At 44.6% G+C, this 26,043-nt stretch overlaps 2 protein-coding genes across 2 annotated transcripts; both read left to right on the forward strand.

Annotated features, from left to right (window-relative positions):
• Positions 1-26,043, forward strand: LOC8025927 (cytochrome P450 4c3). Its single transcript, XM_029991722.4, has 12 exons — positions 1-242; positions 1,780-2,054; positions 2,732-2,844; positions 2,952-3,037; positions 4,160-4,353; positions 4,959-5,028; positions 21,109-21,235; positions 21,986-22,183; positions 23,392-23,565; positions 23,663-23,729; positions 24,837-25,016; positions 25,087-26,043. Exons 2-12 carry the CDS (start codon positions 1,781-1,783, stop codon positions 25,260-25,262), a joined length of 1,659 nt encoding a protein of 552 aa, XP_029847582.2. The 5' UTR covers positions 1-242; position 1,780; the 3' UTR covers positions 25,263-26,043.
• On the forward strand, positions 6,644-16,636 carry LOC121045862. Its single transcript, XM_040499243.1, has 2 exons — positions 6,644-7,071; positions 15,954-16,636. The coding sequence occupies exons 1-2, from the start codon at positions 6,851-6,853 to the stop codon at positions 16,435-16,437; spliced, it is 705 nt and encodes a 234-aa protein (XP_040355177.1). The 5' UTR covers positions 6,644-6,850; the 3' UTR covers positions 16,438-16,636.

A 26,043-nucleotide genomic window follows, 5' to 3' on the forward strand; every position in this document is an offset into this window, starting at 1 on the left:
GTTTCCGTTGGCCCAGCGCCAGGACGGACGAAGTCTCTCTCCCTCTCGTCGATAAGAGCGTTCCGCTCCGCGCTTCATTCTATTCTGGTGGTTCGCTGTAGTCGGAAGGTTTCAAGGGCGCTCCGAGTAGCCGAGTCGAGTTTCGATCGCTGTCGTGGATTCCACCGAATGAAACTTGAATAAGTTATAACGCAAAATTGCAAGACCATCCCCTCCGAATATAGGCAAAACTGGAAATAAAAGTGAGTGTTCTTTCTTGGCATCTTTTTATTCATCCGTAGCCAATGAGACTGCAGTACGCGCGGATAAGGACGCCGACCGGCGAATCACGAAGCAAGACCCGTGGACACAAATAAGCTACACCCTGAGTTTCCTATGCTCCGCCGAGTGACTATATTGCGTCATAGACGCACGTGTGCGTGAATGATGAAGCCATGGCGCCTTCACAAAGACGCCCCCGTGCCCGCGCATGGGCGTTGGCGTATATGTCTGTGTGCGCATTTCTGTGTCTACCTATTTATTATTAGCCTACTAGCTAAGAATTATTTAATAGTGCGTTTAAGAAAGCTGTGAAGAAGCAAAAGGTTTTGAGAAAAATAGAGCGGTTCGCCCTCCCTAGGGTATACACAAATTACGGAAAGCGGGTTCGGTCTTTTTACGTTCCTCGTGACTTTGATTTGTTGCCTAATGAACTTTTATATCTACAATCGTTGCAAGTGATAAAAAAGAGCGTAGAAATTGGTGTTGTAACTACGATCTTTAAATTGTTGTACGGGTCAGGAGTATTTCGTTTTTCTGTTTATTTTGTGCTTCGCATTGTTTGATGTTAGTAGTTTCTCTGCTGGTTGCCAGGTCACGCGCATACAAGCACTCACGTGCTTTTGCGGACCTGTTTGTAACGATGTATATTTCTTCGTGCAATAAAGACATTATCATATATTTGCGTCTTGTGTATACTCGGGCTAAAGTATAGGCGTCTGGAACGGGAAAGAGGGATGTGCCACGCTATATGTCGGTCTACATTCTATCGCAACGCGTGTATTAGACTGCTCGACACGTATAGCAGCACTTGTTCGTCGTAATTCACTCTTGGGGGTTATCGCCGCGCCGAGTAGATAACGTGACTTGGTGCTGCTGCTGCTGCTGTACGCGAGCAAATTCTCCCGGTTCCCCTAGTGGCGAGACATCTCATTATTATCGCAGCCAATGAGGTTGCTCAAATTAACCGATAGGGAAGAGGAAGGACGAATCGCGGTTGGGCAAGAGGTGTAAGCACAATAAACGGCGCCCCGCGATTCTTAAGCTTTCAGCAACCACAGGAGAACAAGAAATATCCCTACTTTGGTGTTTTGATTGGCTAACGTCGCAATCGCATTGCGTGTACGGAGCGACAATATTAGGCTCGCCACGACCTGCGTTTTTTAAGCTGGCAATGTCGGGTGAAATCTGGAGCGTCTTTCATGTGACGCTGTAACATCACGTGACACAACGACTCCTGTGACGTCACAGTCGTGTGACGTCACGTGAAATCACGGTATCACGCGATTTGCGTCGTGCGACCGGATGAGGTCACGTGATGTACGTCACACACGCACACACACCCACACGAGGCATGTGCCCAGCTCATTCTCGACACATCCTCTGCTCTCCGGTCTTTGTTAGCATGATAGAGCGAATATAAGTTTTATTTAGTTGGAGTATCGTAGGGCTAACATGTGCACGAACCGTTTTGTATTCTTTGTTTTTTTTTTTCATTTCCGTCCGTTTTGTTCCAAACAGGATGATCCAGTGGGTGATAAACGAAGTCACCGAAGTATCGCCCTCTGACCTTGTGCTCGGTCTGTCGTACTGGGCCCTAAAGTGGAGCGCCTACTTATGCGCATTGTCCGTACTCCTGCTGGGATGTTTCCTTGCGGTCGCCCGGTGCATGCAGCGGAAGTCGTTAAAACAACTGGAGCACTTGCCTGGAAGCAGGGAGATGCTGCCATTCCTGAACGACTACATAATGTTCAAAGCATGCTCCCAGCCGGATAATCCGGCGGGATTTGGGGCTTGTAAGTAACCATTTTCTTCATTATTTTTTTTTACGTGTAAATGAAGCAAGTTTTTTGTGACGTAGAGAACAGGAATCAGAGCACAACGCTTTGTTAATTTGCTTGAAGTTCCTACCTGCGTATTAATGATTCCGTGGTATTCACTCAATTTTGTGTCTGCTTTCGTTACAGTCACAGTGATGATTACTTTATCGCCGTGACTTTAGCGCGAACTGTTTCTTTTTTTTTTAAAGTCTACATTAAAAAAATTGGGTCGTAATAGAATTTTTAGGCCTTCTTCAGCTTCTCCATATTTTGTATTCTGAAAGGTACTTTTAAGAACCTTCTGAAAGGGTTCTTCGTAAAAAAACTATAAATAATATTTAGGTTTTTTTTTTTTTGTGGGAAAGAATGTTTTATTTTCTTTTTGCCACTGCTTGTACATTTTGCTTTTAGTCGGTGCTGACGAGTCACGACAGAGCACTGACCTCATTAAAATATTTTGTGTGCATAGCAGTGGAGGAGAGCGCTGCCGAGATTTCTTTTTTGTGATAGCGCTTTCTTAATTGTGTTTTTGTTTGTGCGCGTGTGTGTGTTTGTACCCTCCTGCTATAGCATCGACGAGGCTAGCAGTATCGGTAAATAAATAAATAAATTTATGCGAATGGTATTTCAACCTCAGAATGTTTTTCTTTCAGTGGTTCTCAGCACATTGTCTGGGTTACACGCTTGCTTCCAAAAGTATGGCATGCACCGAAATTACTCTGGCCTCACACCAATTGTTATAATTTACAGAGCTGATTTCGTAGAGGTACGTCTCAGAGCCTTCCTACAATGTGAATTTTAATTCGTATAGAATTAATTAGAGTTTTTCTATATATATTAAGAATTTACATTGAAAATGCCTCGTTTTCTTAGGAATTACTCAGAAGTAACAAGGTCTTAACAAAAGGGGGCGAGTACAATCTTCTCCATAGTTGGCTCGGAACCGGTTTGCTAACAAGGTGCGTAAATTATAGCTTTTTCTAAATTTATGGGCACGTTTATGCTGTCTCTATAACGTTTATTTTTTTTTTTTTTTCAAAAAGAACTTTTTTTTTAAATTTAGCACATCATCGAATAACGCACATTCTATAGGCCCGCAATGTTTCTGCTTAATATGCAACGATGGTATTTGAGAAACAGCTGTGATTTGAGCAAAATGTTTGAACAGCAGTAGAGGATTTATTACACGACCGTTACGGGAAGAGACTTGTCTTCTTCAAGTGAAGGGAAGTCTCTTCCCGTAACGTCGTGTAAGAAAGCCTCTACTGCTGTTCAAGCATTTTTCTGAGTTTACGACTTTCTTGGTGAAGACTTGTTCATTAATGCAGTTAATGTGATTTGAACCACGGGAAACGTTAATTCGTGTCACGTATTAGGAAATTTGTCATTATGTTTTCTTCTAGAACAACTCATACAAATGAAATGAACGCATAGAGTGTATGCAACCCGCACAAGATAAAGACGTGGGAGTTTTATTTATTAATTTTAATTACTTTATTTTTTGTGTTATTTATCTTTTGTCGCCGTTTTTTGTGCGGTTTGTTTTTGAAGCTTGTAAAGTATCAAGTAGTCCCCATCTATACCTTGTCTTGTTTAAATGTTCTGAGTTGTGTATACAAAAGATTACTGGTCATTATGACCTAGTGGTAAGCTTAAGTTTTGTCCGAAATTATATCATAAACTGCGCGCGCACCTTTTGCATTGACAAGCTTTAAATCACTAGTCAGTAATCAATAAAAAAATTTTGAAAAATAAATTTAGTCGAATATTTTTGGAGTAATGAGTATTAAACTTATAACTTTTCATATTTTATGTTACCTTTTTTCTTTTTTTGATTCATGACTTAAACTAAGGTGCAGAATCGTTCAATGATTTTCTGCCTTCAGGAGTTAAAACATGCAGCTATTGAAGTCCATTTGTTAATGTACAAATGTTGCAACTCTTCCATAGCTTTCTAACTTTAACGTCCCACATGTACCCTTCCTCGCATCCCAAACCGCTCCATTCAATATACTCTCACAGATTTTGAGTGTTTAATACTCATGTTAGGTTCTATTTGTTTGTTTGTTTTTCTCGCACAGTACTGGCAACAAGTGGAGGTCGCGAAGGCGGCTTTTTACACCAGCGTTTCACTTCCGAATCCTGGAAGATTTTTCTTCCGCAATCAACAGCCACTCTATGGTTCTTGCTGACATTTTAGGAAAAAAATCGCTCGACCACAATGGGGTTGACGTGGTTCCGAAGGTTACACTCTGCACCCTGGACATAGTCTGTGGTAATGACTGCGATTGATTTGTTTCTTTTGCGATACACTGCTCGACACATTAGAAAGTTTCATTAAATCGTTCAGATAGCTACGATACCCATACCCGATACTCCGCCGGCGCCTTTGCGCATGCATAATATAATATGGAGTATCATTATCGGGGTTATCGTAACGATAGGCTAAAACAGTAAAACTCTCTCGTAAGTGCGAACATGATATCGGCACTTTTCTCAGTTTTACACATAAAGATTTTAGAAGAGCGTCAAATATAATTCCTATCGTTGGTTTCTCTTTCTCCCGGGATGGAAAGGCTTTGCCTGAGCGGCTCTTTCAATCCTGAGACGGCTTGTTTTGGGCTAACTGTGTCACCCACTGTACAACCTAAAACGAAAAGTTCCCTCAAAAGTCTTGACTGCCAGCAGACCTTTCGCTAAGATTGCATTTCGAGTTATCCGAGCGTTTTTCTTCCCGGAAAGATTTTGTGTTAACTGAAAATCAAAACTACAAGCTGGTCTATTTTCAGTAATATGTATTTGCGTTATCATGTTTGCACTGTTTGAATGTGTCGATTCTTTAGACCAGATATGAATACAATATGTGTTTCCACTTTTCAGAAACCATCATGGGAAAAGTGCTTAACGCCCAAAGCAATGAGGATTTGGCTTACGTGAAAGCTCTCCTTCGGTACGTTACGTTCTATTACCATAATTCTTGCGAGAAGTTCTCCCGGCTTGGAGGGAGATTAGATCATAAGGAATAAGGTGGGCAAACTAGTCAGCCTTAGTTATGCAGAAATTTGAACAGGAAAAAAGAAGTGAGATAAAAGCTGCTCAAGTGTCAACGTATCGTAGTTGTGCTCGAGTCATATGTGTCGCCTTCCTTTCCTTAACACAGAACGCACTTTGTCACCAATGTTCCATGAGCAAACCGTCACCAAGAATTCTCACGAAGAACTGTCACGTCAATTTCAGCAAGGTGGTTCTGCGACGTAGTAGTTTGCGCTCAACATATTATCAGCTCCACGCTCTTTATCAGAATGATCGAGCTTGTATATTTCTTTTTGTCTTTTACCCACTCCTTGAGTTTCATCAGATATTTGGTACGCAGCAGTTACCTTGGAATTTTATTTTTGCCTTATCGCACCCTCTTTGGATATTATGTTTTATTTTGATGGAAACTGAAGTAATTTCTTCTCGAAAACCTGCGTCCCATGTAAGATGGTCTAATCAGTGGGAAGGATAGAAGAAAAAAAAAAAGGCATTTTAGGCTGAGGTATGGCATGCCTGAGCCATGGCATTTTAGGCATGGCCAGTGCACCCTTTCGGTCCACATTAAGTTCCTTCCTTCATACTCACGGCCACAATCCATCACCACCTGAAGCTGGTATGCAAACAGTCAATGTTAGAAGAGAAACTAAGAACCTCACTCTATGTCGATGACCTCCTTCTCGGAGCTGAGAGCATTGAAGATGCTGCGAGACTTCACGAGTCCACTACCGTTATAAAAAAGGGCTATAATGACCTTAAAAAATGAACAGCTAACATTCAAGAGCTACAGGTGAAATTCGACAAAGAATGAGGTTCCGAGTTTGCCAACAATGGCGTTTTTTCGCCCACCAACTACAGGAGGTGATGGATTGTGGTGGTGGGGAGTATGAAGAGACTGGCTGTAGGCCAAAGTATGAAGAGACTGGCTGTAGGCCTGGTCATCCTCCATTCTTCTATCAATCGCGAGGATAACTCGTTCAACCTGAAATCAAAGGCATTTTATTGCTATCCTTCCCAATGATTAGACAATTTTACATGGACGCAGTTTTCCAAGAACAAATTACTTAAGTTTCCATAAAAATTAGGATGATCCCGAAAGCGGGGGCGACATAAACCACAGACAAGTTAGCATCACGACTTTCAGCAACTCTTCTCTTCAGCTCGAGAACAGGGAGACGGATTCACTACTGTTAGCGAAATCCGAAAACGAAGGGAGCAACATTGGGCAGACGGCCAGCGATGCGGGCAAGATGGCGGCATGCAAGTGTGCGTTCGCCGCACGTGTAACCTTTAATTTTATTTTCCTGTATTAAAGTCTTTTATTTTCCTAAAAGTTCGTTTAATGTGAGGAAAGACAACATCTCAGAAGTGGGATTCACCGAAACCTTCGTGGTGAGGCGATCCTGGAAGCCGATGTCGTCGGATTGCGCCGACGGTGATGCTCGCTGACTTGAGTTGACGCTACGGACAGTGCCGAGCCCGTGCCGTCGTCGTGAGGTAGAGGCCGTAGAAAGTGGGCTCTGTGCGCCTGCAGACTGCGTGTATGTGGACGCTGTCTCAACGGGTACCGTCTTCGTGAGGTGCCGACGGCGGAAACGTGAGTCTTCGTGCTACCTCGTGGGGACCGTGCGTGCGGACGCTCTGTGTGACGTCTGTACGCCTAGACGCATAACCGAAGGCGAAAAAAACAAAAGCGGCAACTGTGTGTACGCCTAGGAAGACGTCTAGACAACCCCAAGATGGCTAACGACAACGGAAACGAGATAATGCAAGCGCTACTGGAACAAAACCGAAGGTTACTCGACCTCGTCGAGAGGAAACCAGAAACGTTTCATGTTATGCCGGACCTCAATAAGGCTGTTCACGACTTCGACGGCGAGGGGTCGTCACACGAAGCCGGGGCGTGGCTCAAGAGTATTGACTCCATGGCAGTTCTGCACGGCTGGCCGGACAGCTTCAGGCTAGAGAACGCCAGGCTCCACATGAAGGGACCTGCTCGATTTTGGCTTCAGGCCCGTGTCGAAGACCTTACTACGTGGGAGGACTTCAAGGTGGCCTTTAGAAAAACCTTTGTGGGCGAAACAAGCACAGCCGAAAAATGGAAGCAGATGCAGGAAAGAATCCAGATGAGGGGAGAGTCTACCACTGCTTACCTCCTCGAAAAGACCTTGTAGTGCAAGGAATTGGGTCTTGGTATGCAAGATACCAAGGAGCAAGTTTTGGTTGGGCTGCGGTCTAGAGACGCGTGCATCTCCTTGACGGCAAAGGAGCACAGGGACGAGGATGAATTGTTGGCAGACTTGTGAAGGCTGGAGAGAATAAGTGAATCAAGGATTCAGATGTCTCCAAGGGGCAAGCCACACAGCGGTGAGCCAGGTGCAACACCTCGCGTCGGGTCATCAACCTCAAGGTTAAGGGCTAGTGCACGTCCAACCGAGCAGACAACTAGTGGAATACGCCTCACAGATCAGAAGGGTGTGGCCAGAGGCGCAGTAAGTCAGGGAAGTAACATGATCAAACCGACGGATCAGGCAAGTGCTGGGGGACCACACAAGAAAACACCGGAATTCTTGAAGCGAGATAAAGCTGAGCGAAAATGCTACAGTTGCGGAAAGTATGGACACATGGCGAGAAACTGCGCAGCAGCAAACCCTGTTGGCAACTTTGTGGTAAATCAGAGTTCAGGTGACAGTGATCCAGCTAAATTCCTGAAGGCTGCTCTTATCAATGGAACTCACCAGCTCTCGGTGATGATTGATCCTGGAAGTTCAGACTGTATATTGCGTCATCGAGCGGCTGAAAAGTGTAACCTACAAGTTGTGTGCAAGGGCCAAGACTTGTATGGATTTGGGAACACCGACACATCTACAGTGCGGTCCATTGGAACTTCGGAGGTCGACATTGAAATCGACGATGTGGTGTGCCATAAGGTCAAGGTGATTGTCGTCAACGACAGTGCCCTGCCTGTGGACATGCTGGTCGGTAGGACCTGGACGGAACAAGACCACATTGCATACCTGCGCATGGGAGATGAGCTCAGGATTGGCTACCGTGACGACCTTCCATTTTGTGACATCGACCTTGCCCAGATAAAGCCTTCCAAGGAACCTCTGCGTGTCAAGGAAACCATGGTGCTGCCCAAAAGAACTGTGTGTTGGGTGACAGTGGAGACTGGTAAGAGTGAAGGAAGTCTCATCGTACCTGGTGGGACCGACAAGGGAATGCTGCTTCACATTGACCACGGAAGGGTTGAGGTACCTGTGTTGAACGACAAGGATGAAGACCAACAGCTGCTCAAGGGAAGTTTGTTTGCTCACGCAGAATTGCTCTCGGAGAGGGAAGAGTTAACCTTAGTGAGGACTGTGCCTCAGCAAGAGCCCATAGATCGTGGCATGCTGAATGTCGGAAAAGACATCAATGAACAGCAAGTGGATGCACTGCTGAAGATGCTGAATGAGTATAGGGACTGCTTCGCACTGAATTTGTCTGAGTTGGGGTGTTGCAACCATCTAGAAATGACCATCACGGAGAAACCTGGAAGTACCCCAGTCAGCTGCAAGCCGTACAAGACTAATGCGGCGGAAAGGGAAGCGATCCAGAAAATTGTCGAAGAGTGGAAAGCGACTGGTATCGTCACCGAAACAACGTCGCCATATGCTAGCCCAGTGCTACTCGTGAAAAAGAAAAACGGAGAAAATCGTCTTGTCATAGACTATCGACGGCTTAACAGCCAGACTGTGCCAGAACACTTCCCATTACCAAACATAGACGACCAGCTGCAACGACTGTCCGGTGCACGAATGTACTGCGTGTTAGACTGTGCAAACGGATACCTCCAGCTTCCACTGAGTGAGGAATCGAAGGCCAAAACTGCATTCATCACGCCTGATGAGACTGGACAGTTTGAACGTATGGTGTTTGGGCTGAGAAATGGCCCGGCTGTATTTCAACGTCTGATGAAGAAAGTCCTTGGGACTCTGCGCAACAGTGTAGCATTGTGCTACATGGACGACTTGTTGATTCCAGCCAAGGACTGGGAGGACTTGCTGGTTCAGCTCAAACAAGTCCTGGATGCTCTGCGGGCTGCCGGACTAACCCTGAAACTCTCCAAGTGTGTGTTTGGAAGTGATGAACTTGATTACTTAGGCTTCAAGATTGTGAAGGGCTACCTAAAGCCAGGTGAAGTGAAGCAACAAGCCATACTGGAAGCTAGCCCGCCGACCGATGTTCACGGGGTCAAGAGGTTTCTGGGCCTGACAGGATTTTTCAGACGGTTCATTCCGCACTATGCACTGAAGTCAGAACCTCTTACTCGTCTGACCAAGAAAGAAACAAACTTTACATGGGGAATCGAGCAACAGGAGGCTTTCGACCAGCTCCGAAAGAAACTAACAGAACCCCCGATACTGAAGTTGTTTGACCCTTCAGCCCCAACTGAACTCCACACGGATGCAAGTATGCATGGACTTGCGGGAATGATTCTTCAGCAAGACGAGTCAGGACGCTGGCACCTGGTGTTTTGTGTCAGTAAGCGCACTACTGATGCCGAGAAGAACTACCATGCAGGAAAACTAGAGCTCATGGCAGTAGTCTAAAGTATGGAAAGACTGCGTCCATTCCTTCTAGGCATTCCGTTCACGCTGGTAACAGATTGTCAATCAATCGTGTACCTCAATGCACACAAGACTCTTAAACCACAGATAGCAAGGTGGTTTGACTTGCTACAGGAGTATGACTTTGAGGTGAAGCACCGTGCAGGTGAGAAAATGGCTCATGTGGACTACCTGAGTCGCGAACCCGTAGGGGCGTCGGAGGACACCCTTGATGAGGTCGTCGAAACCAGGGTTGAGGTTTGCCTCACTTTAGGGTTAGAAGACCAAGTTGTGGTCATCCAGCGATCTGACGCAGACTTGGCTAACCTCGCACAGATTCTGGAGAAGCCAATGAAGAAAAGGACCAAAGAGGAAAGTATCAAGGTCAAGAATCTACGACTGAAGGATGGAAAGCTGTTTTACGTGGAGGAAGACGGACGGCTCCTTTTTGTGATGCCTAAGAGCATGCGTAAAACACTGTGTGTCAAGTTTCACGACTTGCAGGGACATTTCAGCACAGACCGAACTGTGTCGAAAATCAAGGAACTCTATTGGTTTCCTCGGATGAAGCGCTATGTGCATCAGCACATCCGTATGTGTTTCGAGTGTCTGTTCACGAAGGTACCAGGAGGGAAGAAGCCTGGACTTCTGCACTCTATACCGCCTGGGAAGAGGCCATTTCAAGTTGTACACGTGGACCATGTTGGTCCGTTTGTGAGAAGTTCCAAGAAAAACCAGTGGATCTTGGTGCTGGTGGACAATCTGACTAAGTTCGTACGCCTCTACCCCGTGCGAGACACTTCAGCAAGGAATGTACTACGGTGCGTGCGGAGTTTTGTCACAGAGTTTGGACTACCTGAACGCATCATTTCGGACCGTGGTTCCTGTTTCACATCCCACAGCTTTGAAGCCTTCTGCCGGGAAAATGGTGTAGCCCACACACTGAACTCGTCACACCATCCAAGGGCGAACGGCCAGGTAGAGCGAGTAAACCGAACCCTTGTACCGTGCATTATGGCTACAATCGAGAACCCAACTCACAAGGATTGGGACCAGAACATCAAGGAGGTAGAGAGCTACCTGAACATAGCATATTTATTTATTTATTTTATTCATTTATACATACTGCAGCCCCACTGGGGCTATGGCAGGAGTGGGAGGTAAACACAGACGGTCCGGACATCACTGTGGACCACTGTCAACGGCACACAGAAATTCATCTGGTTGTAGTGATCGGATGTTTCCTGGTAATAAATTCCAGCGTTCAATGGTGTGAGGAAAAAAACTGTATTTAAACATATCAGTACGAGGATGAAAAGGTAAAATGTTTAATTCATGGTGGCTCCTAGTTGCAGTTGGCTCGAGAAACTTTATGTAGTTATGTAACGAGTCAAAACGTGATGAGTTAACCATGAAATACAGAGACTTTAGGCGCTCGATACCACGACGCTCAGAAAGAAGTCTTAGACATAACACGGAAAGATTAGAAGAAGGAGAAAAGGTTCTGTCATACCGACGACAAATAAAACGTACCGATTTCTTTTGTACTGATTCGACCTTTTTTATATCGGACTCTTTGTAGGGAAACCAAATAATAGAACCATATTCGAGGATTGGGCAAATCAAAGTTTTATAAGTTAAAAGCTTAGTATCTTGTGGTGCCACACGTAAGGTACGCCGCAGGTATCCAAGTCTTTTAAGAGATTTGTTACATGTCGTATCAATGTGCTTAGACCAAGATAAATCAGGCGTGAAAAGGAGGCCAAGATATTTATATTCAAAAACTCTTTCTAGGCATAACCCGTCAAATGAATAATTAAACACAGAAGGTGATGAACGCCTAGAAAATGTCATAAAAACCGTTTTACTAAAATTCAGGTTCATTTGCCAGGTTTTACACCACGTACAAAAATTCACGAAAGAATTGTTAAGAGTTATATGGTCATCTGAGGAGTTTATCACATGATATAGTACGCAGTCGTCAGCGTAAAGTCGGACCTTAGTGGAAATACAGCGTGGCAAATCATTGATATATAACAAGAAAAGTAGCGGTCCAAGAACTGACCCTTGTGGAACACCTGATGATACGTCAACTGTACTAGACTTGGATGAGTTAAAGTAGACAAACTGAGACCGTTGGGAAAGAAAACTGGATATCCAGTTCACAAGGTGATGATTATTTAGAATTAGGTTAAGCTTGTGTAGGAGTTTAGAATGAGGAACGGTGTCGAAAGCCTTTGACAAATCTATAAATATCGCATCAACTTGGTTACCGATGTCAAGAGACAGACCGATATCATGAACAAACTCTGTTAGTTGTGTCGTAGTACTATAACCGCGTCGAAAACCATGTTGGAAATCGCATAAAATATTGTTAGTATCGAGAAACTCTATTACATGCCTGTAGACTATATGTTCCAATAATTTGCATGAATGTGACGTTATAGAAATTGGTCTATAGTTTGACAGTGATTGTGAGTTGCCAGATTTGTATACGGGAATAATTTTTGCGAGTTTCCATGATGAAGGAACTGTGGCCGTTGACAGTGATTTCTGAAAAATAACCGTCAGATACCGACTGCACCATTGGGAGTACCTGACAATAAATGAATTAGGAATGTCATCAGGACCAGGACTTTTTTTAGTGTCTAACTTCAAAATCAGGTTTAGTACGCCCCGAACGTTCACATCTATGTCGTCAACCGCAGACTGCGAAACATGAGTAAAAGGAGGAACTTCGAAATTATCAACTGTAAATACTGACTGAAAGTACGTATTAAACGCTGTAGCGATTGTCAGCGCGTCCATAGTAGTTACGTCGTTAATTATAAACGAGTTTGAAATTGTGCTGCCTGGTAAAATAGATTTCCAGAATTTTCGAGGGTTGCATTTTATTAAGTTTTGTAAGGTAACACGGAAATAGAAGTCCTTCGCGGAATTAGTTTTTAGTCGGAGTTCCTCCTTAGCTTGAATAAACTGAGCAGACTTTACTGGGTCAGCGCAACGTTTTCCACTCCGCAGTCTGCCGACCCGTCGCGATAAATGTAATAATTCTCTTGTTATCCAAGGTTTGACAATGTTACTTTTTTTAGTTTTGAGTGGCACAAATCGCTGGATACACGATTTAACCAAGTCTTCAAAAAATGTAATGAGTACATTCACGTCACTGGAGATACTAAGTTGTTCAAACACTTCAAAGGAATAGCTTAATGAGTCAATTATGGACACATCATCGGCACGGTTAAAATCAGGAAAAGTGTGGTAAACAAAACGTGTTTTAGGGACAGGATAAGCAACAGAAACAAAGACTGCCCTGTGATCTGATATACCGTCAACGACTTCACATTCAAAATGGTTTTCTAGAAGAGGTATACTAAGAAATACCAAATCTAAAACTGACGACTCTCTCGTGCTCTCCTGAACAATCTGTTTTAAACCAAATGACAAAGAAAAGTTCACTAACTCTCTAGATATTTGAACGTCAGGACCAGATAGCGACAAAGACGACCACTGGATGCCAGGTAAATTGAAATCACCCATTAATATTAAATTGGAAGAAGACAGGTTATGCTCGTACATAAAGTCACATAAAGCATGTAACTGATCAATGGGAGAGCCGGGAGGGCGGTAGACAACGCCAACAACTAAAGATATATTATCCACATTAAGTTTGCACCACACTGATTCAATCTGGGGAGGACCCTGTATAACTGAAAATTTAATATTGGACTTTAAAAAGAGTGCGACGCCACCGCCACGCCCGTACTTTCTATCACCTCTAACCACGCAGAAACCAGAGGGTGTAATTTCGGTGTCGTATATGCCATCATGTAACCATGTTTCAGTGGCTCCAATAATGTGAGCAGAGTGGGAAGAAATTAGTGACAGAAAATCGGGGAACTTGTTTACTAAACTTCTGGCGTTAACATTCAAGACACAAAGATTTTCACTTAAACCGTCTTTTAAACCGCGGCCGAGTCAACGACCACCAGTAGATGGGGCGGTGGTAGTAGACTGGGCGGAGTAGTCGGAACACTTAACCAGAGTATTAGTTTTAACATCCCAATTATATCGCTCATTATTGATGAACACATGATCATATCGAAGGCGAACGGAGGAGCCACTGTCACGGAAAGAGGCCGTCGCATCCCATATTTTCTTTCGAACAGAACGGACATGAACAGAGAAGTCTTCCGATATACGAATATCTGAACCCTTAAGCTTAAAAGAATTTTTCAATACTTCCATTTTTTCGCGAAAATCAAGGAGGTTCATAATGACAGGACGTGAACGATCGTCGTGTTTTCGACCTATTCTATGGCACCTTTCAATACGTGGGCAGTCAATAATCAGTTTATCCGAGAATATTTTTGATACGTTAGAGAGTAATGACTCACTAGTTTCGTCTGCGCTTTCGGTGAGGCCATATAAGATTAGATTATTTCTGCGCGAGCGGTTTTCCATGTCGTCATTCCTCGCGACGAGTCTGTCTACCACACCAGACAATGACTTAAGCTCTATAAGCAGATTGTCACAAGATGTACAAGGGACACTTGGCGTGGCAGAAGGCGACTCGAGGGCAGCCACTCGTGCTTCAAGAGCGTCAAATCGGGAGTTAACTGACTGTTGGAATAATTTGATTTCAGCTATGTCCTGAGCCATCTTTTTCTGGCCAGCCAGCAATTCAGCAAACATATCCGAAACTGTGGGTTGTCTCTCGATATCTCTTCCGTCATTATCGCTCTCACCCGAATTAGCAGCCCTCGAGTCCTCTGTAACCGAAACTACGTTATCTTGTTTTGTTTTTTTTGCTGTCTTTTTTTGGTGGTCCTGGATTCTTTTCAACGTCTCCACTAAGGAGAAGGCTATTGATGCAATACACCAGCTGAGAGCACAGGTCAACAAAACAACAAATACCGTGATCGTATCCATGTGGGCGAGGAAATAGCAGTAAAAAGCGATTATCGGACCGTACACAATGAGCGTTCTGAAGGTAACATACCTGCGAAAGAAGCAGACAGCGGTTGAGCATACTGTCCTCGCTGCTATCGCCTCGCCCACTGAAGAGGAAAGATGCCGGTGAAGCTTTTCTATCCTCGTTAACCGACGTCACAGAACTGGGCCTTTCAATGATTGGACGATCCAGGAGGGCATCACCGACGGGGGTGACTTGCAGATTCACGGTTTGTAGGCCGTTAAGGAAACCGTGAACATCCTCAATTCCGCTGGCAAGGAAGTCCGTGGACGAACAAGACGGGTCGACCACGCAGCATGGAACAGTTAACGAAGCAGGAAGCGCCGGCAGTAGCTGGTATCCGTGCGCCGCGGTAGCATTGTACACAGGAACAGCGGGGGACACGAAGAACTGCGAAAGAAGCAGACAGCGGTTGAGCATACTGTCCTCGCTGCTATCGCCTCGCCCACTGAAGAGGAAAGATGCCGGTGAAGCTTTTCTATCCTCGTTAACCGACGTCACAGAACTGGGCCTTTCAATGATTGGACGATCCAGGAGGGCATCACCGACGGGGGTGACTTGCAGATTCACGGTTTGTAGGCCGTTAAGGAAACCGTGAACATCCTCAATTCCGCTGGCAAGGAAGTCCGTGGACGAACAAGACGGGTCGACCACGCAGCATGGAACAGTTGACGAAGCAGGAAGCGCCGGCAGTAGCTGGTATCCGTGCGCCGCGGTAGCATTGTACACAGGAACAAGCGAGGGACACGAAGAACTGCGAAAGAAGCAGACAGCGGTTGAGCATACTGTCCTCGCTTCTATCGCCTCGCCCACTGAAGAGGAAAGATGCCGGTGAAGCTTTTCTATCCTCGTTAACCGACGTCACAGAACTGGGCCTTTCAATGATTGGACGATCCAGGAGGGCATCACCGACGGGGGTGACTTGCAGATTCACGGTTTGTAGGCCGTTAAGGAAACCGTGAACATCCTCAATTCCGCTGGCAAGGAAGTCCGTGGACGAACAAGACGGGTCGACCACGCAGCATGGAACAGTTGACGAAGCAGGAAGCGCCGGCAGTAGCTGGTATCCGTGCGCCGCGGTAGCATTGTACACAGGAACAGCGAGGGACACGAAGAACTGCGAAAGAAGCAGACAGCGGTTGAGCATACTGTCCTCGCTGCTATCGCCTCGCCCACTCTGTGGGCGAGGCGATAGCAGCGGGCCTCAACCCTCAACAGAGTGGACGAGGCGATAGCAGCGGGCCTTAATGCCTCAACGGGCACTAGCCCCTTCAGGCTTCTGCATGGATATCAACCAAGGATGCAAGACGGTGTCCTCAGATGGCTAAACACAGAGAATGATGAGTGGGTATGTCCAGAGCAACTTCAAGAGACTGCTCAAAATGACATAATGACCCAGCAAGGAAAGTCGAAGCAGTACTTCGACAGGCATCACTTCGCAGCGGAAGGGCTGAGCGTTGGAGACGTAGTCGTCATGCGCTGCATTCCAGAGCACACCGGCGTCCCAACAAAAACCCAGAAGTTCAGAGGCCCACTGACTGTGACGGAAGTACTCCCAGCGGACACCTACAGAGTGACCGAAATGAATGGGAAGAAGAGGGTCTACTCAACAACCGCCCACATTAGCCAACTGAAGAGATGGGGTGGAAGATGCCAAGAACCGTCCGACCAATCAAGCACCGACGAAGAAGACAGTGTGCCGAGACGCAGCGTGCGTGTGCCCAAAAGACCTTCGTACCTTGGGGACTACGCCGCATGAACTGAGGACAGTTCGCTGCCAGGAGTGGCCGAGTGTTAGCGAAATCCGAAAACGAAGGGAGCAACATTGGGCAGACGGCCAGCGATGCGGGCAAGATGGCGGCATGCAAGTGTGCGTTCGCCGCACGTGTAACCTTTAATTTTATTTTCCTGTATTAAAGTCTTTTATTTTCCTAAAAGTTCGTTTAATGTGAGGAAAGACAACACTACTTAAACGTCAAGGTCAACAAATACTCCGTCGGAGTCAGTTTCAGAGCTAAATGCAATCGCTTCTTGCGCGTGGAAGTAGAAAGCCGAGAAAAAAGCGAAGCATTGCATTTGTCTCTGAAAGTGAATCTGACCGAGTAGTTGTTGACCTTGAAGTTGAAGAAGTGGAACCGTACGTCTCCCTGGTCTAGGGCTAAAGAGTTGCTGAAAGTTGTGTTGCTAACTTGTCTGTCTCATAAGCTAATAGCATAAGGTAATTTCCTGACCAGAATGTCACAAAGCATGACCGAAAAACTTGATGTATGTACTCTCAGAGTGTTTGCACATCCGATATTAAAGTAGGATGCGTCACACAGGCTTCTCAGCCCCTTGACATCATTTTTCTGGTTTCGGCACCAAATATTGAGAAACCGAGGAAAAAAAGGCAGAAAGTCAGGCAAATCGTTCTCCGCTCTTCATAGTGATAGTGCCACCATTGTCACATTAGGTGAGTGCTTTTTTTGCCATTCTAAAAAAAAAAAAAAAAAAACAACTGCCAGATTGTATTTGCGGCAAACAGCTGGCTGAAAAAAAAAGGCTGTTTTTCCAACTCGATACGAACGGGTCGGAAATTATACCAGGAGAAAAGAGTCTCGCACCTTCGAAAATCAGCAAGGTATTTGGGATGGTGTGGGACAAGAGCGATGTCTGCATTATGCAATTTCTGTAAATCTGGACACCAAGCGATTCATCCTCAAAGCAGCGTCGAGAGTATTTGATCCTATTGGACTGATTGCACCATTCGTCGTAACAGCCAAGCTGCTCTTCCAGGAGGTGTGAATACTTGGTATCAGCTGTGATAAAGTACTACCCTCTGACTTAATTAACGAATGGCCTTGCTGGACGACGGATGTTGTGCAGCTGATCTCGTTGAAGGTACCACAACATGTGAAGCAAGGTGTTCTGAGACGAACCAGCAAAATCCATTTCCACATTTTCGCAGATGCAAGTATAAAAGCATGTGGATCGTATGTAGACCTAAAAACTGAGAATGAGCAAGGCAATATAACAAGTGGGTTGGTTGTCGTAACAACCAGGGTCGCACCGATGAGAACGTTAATACTGCCTGGGCTAGAGCTCATGAGAGCGAATATGGGATCGAAGTTTTGACAATACATAAAAGACTCCTCTCATGGCATGGACTTTGACTACATCATGTGGACTGATGTGACTGTGGACCTCAGTTGGGTGAAAAGAGGCCCAGAAAAATGGAAGTCATTTGTCAAAAACAGGGCAACTGAAACACCAGTGGTGTCGTAACCGGACAATTTGAGGCAGTGGCCCGTCAAGACAATCCGGCTGACCTCCTGACAAGAGTATTGACAGTCCAGGAGCTTCAAGACAGTCTTCTCCGGGGGAAAGGACCCTGCTGGCTAAGTCAAGAGCCTCCAGAATGGCCCGTGAATTCTACGCTGTTGGAAGACACACGACTAGAAATCAGATTAGAGAAACATGTATTGTTGGAGAACCATCGCGAAATGCGGACATTGCTTGACGCTGGAATTTACGGAGCTTACCGAAAGTCTCTCGAGATAACTGCCTGGGTTATTAGGTTTGCTAACAACGTTAAGAAAAACAATGACGAGTTCCGAGGAGGGCTTGTCGTAGCAGATTTGGACCCCGCAGGACAATATTGGGTTAAGCAAGTACAAAAAGATGAGTTTCCGACTGGCAGCATGTTACGCGCGCAGAGCACGATAAACTTTAGTTCAAAGCTAGCAGAGTTCCACACCTTTTTGACGACAACGGAATTCTAATGGTTGGAGGACGGCTCAAATGTCTACTGAAAATCTGGATGTGAAGTATCCAATCTTTTTACTGAACGTCCATAACTTTGTGAAGAAGATTGCGATGGGCGCTCATTCTGAAGTCATGCACGGTGGAGTAGCTAGCACAATGAGACACCTACGAGAGCGGTATTAGATTATACGTGGTCAACTGAAAAAGGAACGTATTGAAAAGTTGTGTGATTTGTTCACGTTTCAATGCGAAACCAACAGAAGTGGAACAAGCTCCACTACCCCAGACAGGATTAGGAGGCTACGCCGTTTGGGGTAGCTGGAGTCGACTTCCCTGGGATTTTGTGTGCAAAGAAAGAGTCATACGCTGTACTCTTCACGTGCGCTTCCACCCGAGCGGTCCACCTCGAGCTTGCAATGTGCCTCTTTGCGGAAGCCCCCTTACTTGCATTTTGACGTTTCACATTAAGAAGTGCCATGCCACTAGTCATATGTTCAGACAACGCATTGTCATTCAAAAATGCATTGAAAGATCATCAGAAAATTTGGGATGCACTAAACCAGGGGTGACCAAGCTGCGGCTCGCGAGCCGCATGCGGCTCTTCGCGTGTTAAAGTGCGGTTCGCGGCTACCTCCCCTAACCCCCCCCCCCCCTGCCCCATTCCACCCCCTCCCTATATAGATTGAAAGTATATATAGTTAGATTGCAATAGACAAAAGCCTGCGGCTCCTGGAAGTTTCGTGGTTTTGTTTGCGGCTCTTAGGCCGGGTCAGCCTGGCCACCCCTGCACTAAACCAAGAAGCGTTCAAGTCGCACATGAATGCGCGGGATCTTTTTTGTTTATTTATTCAGAGATTATCCCGCAGTGCCCGAGGGCATTACAACGGGGAGGGGGGGGGGGGAAAGGGAAGGGGGAAAGGAAAGGGAAGTTGGTTACAATGTTGAAAAAAAAACACATATCTTCATTTTTCACTGCACACTTGCAGCTCCCACAGCCCATTCCACTCTCGTATCGTTTTAACAAAAAATAAAAAAAAAAGAGTTGGCGCACATGCTTGTCCTGACGCGGAACTCTCTAATTTTGAAAGCATGATCGTTCCGTTTTGAAATATAATATAATCCTTTTAAGTAAGTTTCACTGTTAATTCCAATTTTATTTTAAATATCAAAAACAGAAACCTTAAACACAATTTGTTTTACGGCGGGCTGATAGAGGTTCCATATTCAGTTCAGTCTTCATTTGAGTACAGCTGTCTCTCCGCCCGTACAGTCCCAGAACAAACCAAGCAGCTCTATTTTGTATTTTTTCAAGCTTGTCTAATAATCTTTGTGGTTCCGGGTCCCAGATGGCACAGGCATATTCCAAAATTGGCCTAACATATGTTAAATACGCGGTTTCTTTTAAGTTAGGAAGTGAACATTTTAGGCTTCGTTGAATAAAGTTCAGTGCCCTGCCAGCCTTTACAATCACGTCATCCACATGTGAATTCCACGAACAGTCAGTTGATATCGTAACACCTAAGTATTTATACTTAGAGTCCTTGTTTACTAAATTGTTATTTATAAAATACTGGGTTTCAATTTTCTTCTTCTCATTAGTAAAACATAAATGCACACATTTTTGGGGGGATTTAAAGTCATTTTCCATGTAGAGCACCATGTAGTAATGCATTCTAAATTTATTTGCAACCGGGTGGCATCATCTTTGTTACTAATTTTTCTCTACACCACGCAATCATCGGCACACATCCGAACACAAGATGAAGTACCCAAGGAAATATCATTGATATATATTAAGAACAAAAGCTTCCCTAAGACAGAGCCCTGTGGGACTCCCGATGTAACATTAATGTATGCCGAATTTTTACCATTGACTGGAAGTTTATTGTAGGAGCCGCTCCATGGTGGGGTGGATGTTGGGAGAGGCTCATTTTTCAAAACAGCACTTAAGAAAATATTGACGTAACAGCCTTTCCTCCAGAGTACTAATGGCAACTCTTCACGAGGTGGAAGCAACCATCAATTCACGGCCGTTGACATATCTTTATGTCAAGAGTTGGGGAACTATCAGCCATCACCCGGCCCATTTTTGGTAGCTAAAAAGCTGTCCTGCAAAATGAAGGCTTGTCAAATTATTTTCCTGGATCTGCAAAGCACCAGAAGACGATCCGCCGCAAGTTGGAATATCAAAAAAAGACTTGTGGAACATTTCTGGGAACGCTGGAGGTCCGAATACCTGTTGCGGTTAAGATCTGCTTTTCAGTACCACGTTACAAATGCTCAAAACCAGAAGGTGGATGATATGGTAATTGTAGAAACTGTACGAATTTCGAAGCCATTTTAAGAACTAGCAAGAATTGTGGAAGCTTATCCCGGTGCCGATAGAATTGTACGCGCCAGTCTCGTCAAGCAGCGAAATGGCGCACTTGTCAAGAGACCAGCGCAGAAACTCTACTTTCTGGAAACCTCTTCTCGGGAAGAGGTTTCAACTAGAAGGTGAAAAAAACAAATGGGATGAAGTGCGGGAATGTTTTTGTTTTTGTGACCAGGATAGATTTGACATTAAATAAGGTCACACCGACCGATTTGTCTGGCTTTCTGCATTTTATTCCTCGGTTTTTCAATAATTGTCTAATCTCAATCGGAAGGATAGCAACAACAACAACAAAAAAGCCTTTGATTTCAGGTTGAGCGAGCTGTTCTTGGAAAGGACGATGAATCCCCTCGCAGCTTTCGAAAGTATCTATAGGCTGACAGCAAAAGGAAAAGAGTATAATCACTGCCTCGATACATTGCACGCGTTCACGAGACAGGTGAGTGACAGCTTATTTAGGCTTTCAATAATGAAGATAAATAAATAATTATATGTAGACTACATTATTAAAGCGAGAGTGTAGTTGGCGTGAGCGATTCCCGCTTTGAATGAAAATTAGGCTTTCTCTCTGCCTGCTGGCGATGAACTGTTATGCAGTGTTGTGCGGAACGGTGTTCATGGAACGCGTTCCTTCTAGGAGGAGCGAATGAACCAGTGGCGTCACTAGGGTCAGCGGCACCCGGGGCGGTGGCCCGCGGCGACACCCCCCCCCCCCCCCTCCCTACTTGTCGCCCACCTCCATTCCCCCCCCCCCCCCGGGTCGTCGCCCGCCGTAACTCCCCCCCCCTCCCCCCTCCGTCGCGACACCCCCCGGAGTGCTGCACCCGGGGCGTTCCACCCTCCCCCCCCTCGCACCCCCCTTGTGACGCCACTGGGAGGAACGCCACCGTTCCATTTCGCATCGGTGCAACAGTAACTGGAACTCGTTACATTTTTACCGGAACGAAGACAAGAGCGGCGTTCCTTTTTTTTTTCGTCCAGTTGGGTAATTATCTTTTTTTTCTAAGAGGGAAATTTTAAAAGAATTTTGTGTGGCCCTCGCTTGGTAACAGTCAGGTGCAGAACATTGGTTCTTTTTTCAGCGCCCGAAGCTGCGGTAAAAAAAACAAAAGCAATATTGCGAAAAGAAAAATCTACCAGCCCTACTATAAATATTAAGTTGCATCGTAATCTCGCATTGTCATTATAGGTAATTGCAGAAAGGAAGAATGACATGAAGGCAACCATCGACATCGGCTCCCTTCTCAGAACAGAAGATGACAGTAGTTCTAACTTCACAAAGCAGAAGAGACCTTTCCTCGATCTACTACTTCTTGAACACTTCAAGGACGGTAAAAACATCACGGAGGAAGACATACGCGAAGAGGTGGACACATTTATGTTTGAGGTAAGTTGTCGTGACACGTTGTTTTGTCATCACTGAATCATGTGTGGAGTGGGTTTCAATAAACGTAGATTTTAAGTGATCATTACCGTAATATCTCGAATTACCACCTGCCCACCACAAATAGATAAAAGGGAAATAATATGAGGTGGGCGATGTTTCGGTGCTGGGCGTTTGGACGGGAGTGTACTACGGCATTTCATTGAATTTTGAAATAACAATTCAAGGTCACTCGAGAGCGTCTCTGGACTTTCATAAATAATCAGCTCGAGTAAAGACGCTTAAAGTGCTCAATTTGGCTGAGTTTCGTGCTCGAGGAGCGTCTAGCCTTGTGTCCAGCAAACGGTGCAAATATGCAGCACAGTGCGCGGCTTGGTACCAACCTCAGATACAAATCGCAGTTCGATTTGCCGTGTTCATTGACGCGTGTTGCTCAGTTTCACCGTAATTCATGAATCCGGTTGTGTGAGAATTCCATCCTTGTCAACAAGTTTTAAATTGAGATGGGATGAGGAAGGTACCTAAATAAAACACTGGCGACCAAAAAAAAAAGGTGAATTTAGTCATATACATAAAAAACCACAAGTAAGATGTGTTCACATTTTGGTAGTTCTCAAGTCGCTTGGGATTTTTTTTTTTTTTTTTGTGATTGAGGGTTTATCATTTCAGCCATTTCTTACTTTCATTTAGAAATATGTTTTCTTCTTCCTTCCGGTTCAAATCTGTGTCAGCGCTGTGGCGCCGAGCATGACGTTTAACCATATTCACTGCCATAGCGCAGATCTTCTTGGTCTAAACATGTCAACTTCTTAATTCTCCGAGACTCCTCCATGTATTGCAGCGATTGGCCCTTCCTAGTTCTTTGCGAGGAAAAAATGCACACTCTCGATTTCTTGGAGTGTAATCCAATGAACAAGCCGTGACAGCTCAAGGAACGCTGCACATACTTCTGTCGCTCCATAGCCAATGACATTGCCGTATTATACAATAACCACGCCGAAGAACGAAGAATGAACCCGGGAAAAAAGGGGAAAATGTTTTTTTAAAAGTTGAATTAGACCGTTTTAAAACTGTTAGAATTCTAGTATTGTGTAGACATTTCCTTTGTGACGAATCAAAGCACGCTCGTCTCTCAGATTCCAATGGAGGAAGGCATCACCCCGTTAAATACGATTGCAGCCAGTTTGATTTTCTTCACAATTTGCCTTCAGGGTCACGACACAACCGCCGTCGGCATAAGCTGGGCGTTATTCCTGATAGGCCTCAGTCCCGTGGAACAGCAAAAAATACATGACGAACTGGATTTCATCTTCGGGGACGACACAGAGCGGCACGTCACAATTGAAGACATGAAAGAGATGCGCTATCTGGAATGCGTGATAAAGGTGACTTATCTTTCAGTTCGACCAAACTATTTCTGCAGTAATAGGTGTCTAAAAGGCACCAAGTGTAGATACATTATTTTATTTTTATTTATTTTAGGAATCTCAACGACTTTATCCTTCTGTGCCATTCTACTCGAGACTTTGTGAGGAACCTTTCGAACTCGGTGAGTTTAATATATAATGACATTAACGTGTACGGCATTTCGTTCATGACGGAGATATATCTGCACAATATTTGGCCTGTTGTAGGTACTATAGGTTCAAAAGGTTTTGCAGTTAAGTCTTCAAAGTTTTCCGTAGGGTCTCTAGAATCTGTTCACCCTTAAGTTGAGACTAGAGCCAATGACACAAGCACGACAGCACGATGTCGTTGCTATGAAAAGTTCTTCCACGAAGCAAGTGATCGAGCTAGAAATGTACGTCTCAAAGCTAGGAGCACGGGTTAGCTCGCGCTTGCAGTTTTGGCTGCTGTCTCAGCATAAGGGTGAACGGAGTATAGTAATGAAATTATAAACCCTTGTTACCTGATTAAAAAAAAATAAAAAACGAGGACTACTCAATAGAGAGTTAGAAGGACGGCGGTGATGCAATAATATACTAATATCGCAGGCGTTTGATCACCTTAGAAAGAATTCTGTAAACGTAGAAAAATGTTTGAACAGCAGCAGAGGCTTTATTACACGACGTTTCGGGAAGAGACTTCCCTTCTTCAAATGTGCACACTTGAAGAAGGGAAGTCTCTTCCCGAAACGTCGTGTAATAAAGCCTCTACTGCTGTTCAAACATTTTTCTACGTTTACGACTTTCTTGCTGAAGACTTGTTCATTAATACATTTAAAGAATTCTGTAGTAGTTCTTCCAAATGATGCAAACTCTGCGTTTACAACTTTTCTCAGTATTATGTTTCAGCTAGTCAGTCCAACAACAAGTATTGTTAAAATGACAGTGTCTTAACAAAAACTGCTATCATCGTTTAATGTTTTTCTTAAGGTAATTGGTGCATCAAGACTATGAGGCCAGCTCTGGAAATACAGCTGCAGTAATTTTACAAACTAAATAATAGTGTGAATATTGTATTAAATATTTAGGATCCCAAATTTACGGTGTTTGTAAAGTTAAACCTACAAAATTAACACCGCCGGTTGTTTATGATTTGCCAGTCTTAAACATCGTGTTTGAATCCTCCGAGTCCGTTTAAGGTAATATTACATTTTGGAGTAAAATGAACCTGAAATTTACTAAATTGTAAAACTCTTTCAATTCTTATACAGGTGGCACGATGCTCCCTAAAGGGACAGTAGTTCAAGTGTCGAACTACTTTTTGCATCGGGATCCCAAAGTATTCCCGAAGCCTGAAGAGTTTCGCCCAGACAGGTTTCTTCCCGAGAATTCGAAGGGAAGGCATCCTTTCGCCTACGTCCCTTTCTCGGCAGGTTCTCGAAACTGCATCGGTAAGGCCGTTACTCTGTTCCGCATCATGAGCAAACAGTTCTTAACATAATTTTGTTGTTTTATTCACAGGTCAGAAGTTTGCAATGTCTGAAGAGAAAATAGTCATCGCCAATATCCTGCGGCGATTCAAGCTCCAGTCTCTTGACCAGAGAGATCAAGTCGGTTTAATAGCCGACATGGTTCTTAGGCCTAAAGGTGGCATCCGAATTAAGTTCATCCCCAGGACGTCTTCGAAGGGTGCTTGATTCAACGCCGCAAATGGCAACAACAACCAAGTATGACCGTGGTTGTGAGGCTCTTTAGCTGTATCATTTGTCGATGCTACGTGAACTATTTGGTAGATTTTGCAAATTTATAGAATTTGAAAGAAGTAGATATTTCAAACTGTTCTGACTTGTAGCTTGGCAAAACTTTCTATGGGAGGTAGGTAAACTTCGCGCGACTAGCAGTATTCTTATGCAGTCACGAAGTAAAATCCAAATGAAGCCTGATTTGAGATTGAGATAAGGAGTGTCAGCGTTGACTTCGGGCTGCATTAAAGGAGGTGCGGATTGAAAATATACATTTGTTTTGTTTGAATATAGGTTTTATTGTGTTTTGTTAGCTTTGAACTTGCGCCTTTTACGTATAAAATATCAGGCCCTAATATAATTGCGAAATCACTCAAATGCGCATTCGAAATGCGTGCGCCTCATTGAGAATGCTTCCTACGACTAGAGCACCCAGGGTTTGTTTATAAAATATAATATACTTCCTGTTTGCAACATGTACAAGCATAGACTCGTGATCAGTTTTAAGTTAGAAAATAAAAGAAAAACGGGGATAGCCCAGTAAACCCTGCGGAGCTAAAAGAACATGTTACTTCCTACCTAACTCGTTCGGTGGAACATTGGACTGTGCCACTGCCATAATTGTTCTATGCGATCACCCAAGTTCACATCCTACTGTATTCAACGCCTTGATAAAAAGCAACATTGATATAATTTATATTTGATTGCAGCGCTTACGAAATAAACTAAAGTGGGA

The sequence above is a fragment of the Ixodes scapularis genome, unplaced genomic scaffold (assembly GCF_016920785.2).
Source record: "Ixodes scapularis isolate PalLabHiFi unplaced genomic scaffold, ASM1692078v2 PGA_scaffold3__209_contigs__length_174095766, whole genome shotgun sequence".
Classification (NCBI taxonomy): Eukaryota; Metazoa; Arthropoda; class Arachnida; order Ixodida; family Ixodidae; genus Ixodes; species Ixodes scapularis.

What these genes read in the sequence shown, in the direction of transcription:
- LOC8025927 (XM_029991722.4), top strand. Translation starts at nt 1,781, where the DNA reads ATGATCCAGTGGGTGATAAACGAAGTCACCGAAGTATCGCCCTCTGAC. An exon ending in CACCCTGGACATAGTCTGTG is followed by an intron (nt 4,354 to 4,958) that starts GTAATGACTGCG and finishes TCCACTTTTCAG; the next exon opens with AAACCATCATGGGAAAAGTG. An exon ending in TGGACACATTTATGTTTGAG is followed by an intron (nt 22,184 to 23,391) that starts GTAAGTTGTCGT and finishes ATTTGCCTTCAG; the next exon opens with GGTCACGACACAACCGCCGT.
- LOC121045862 (XM_040499243.1), top strand. Translation starts at nt 6,851, where the DNA reads ATGGCTAACGACAACGGAAACGAGATAATGCAAGCGCTACTGGAACAA. An exon ending in GGCTGGCCGGACAGCTTCAG is followed by an intron (nt 7,072 to 15,953) that starts GCTAGAGAACGC and finishes TAGCCCCTTCAG; the next exon opens with GCTTCTGCATGGATATCAAC.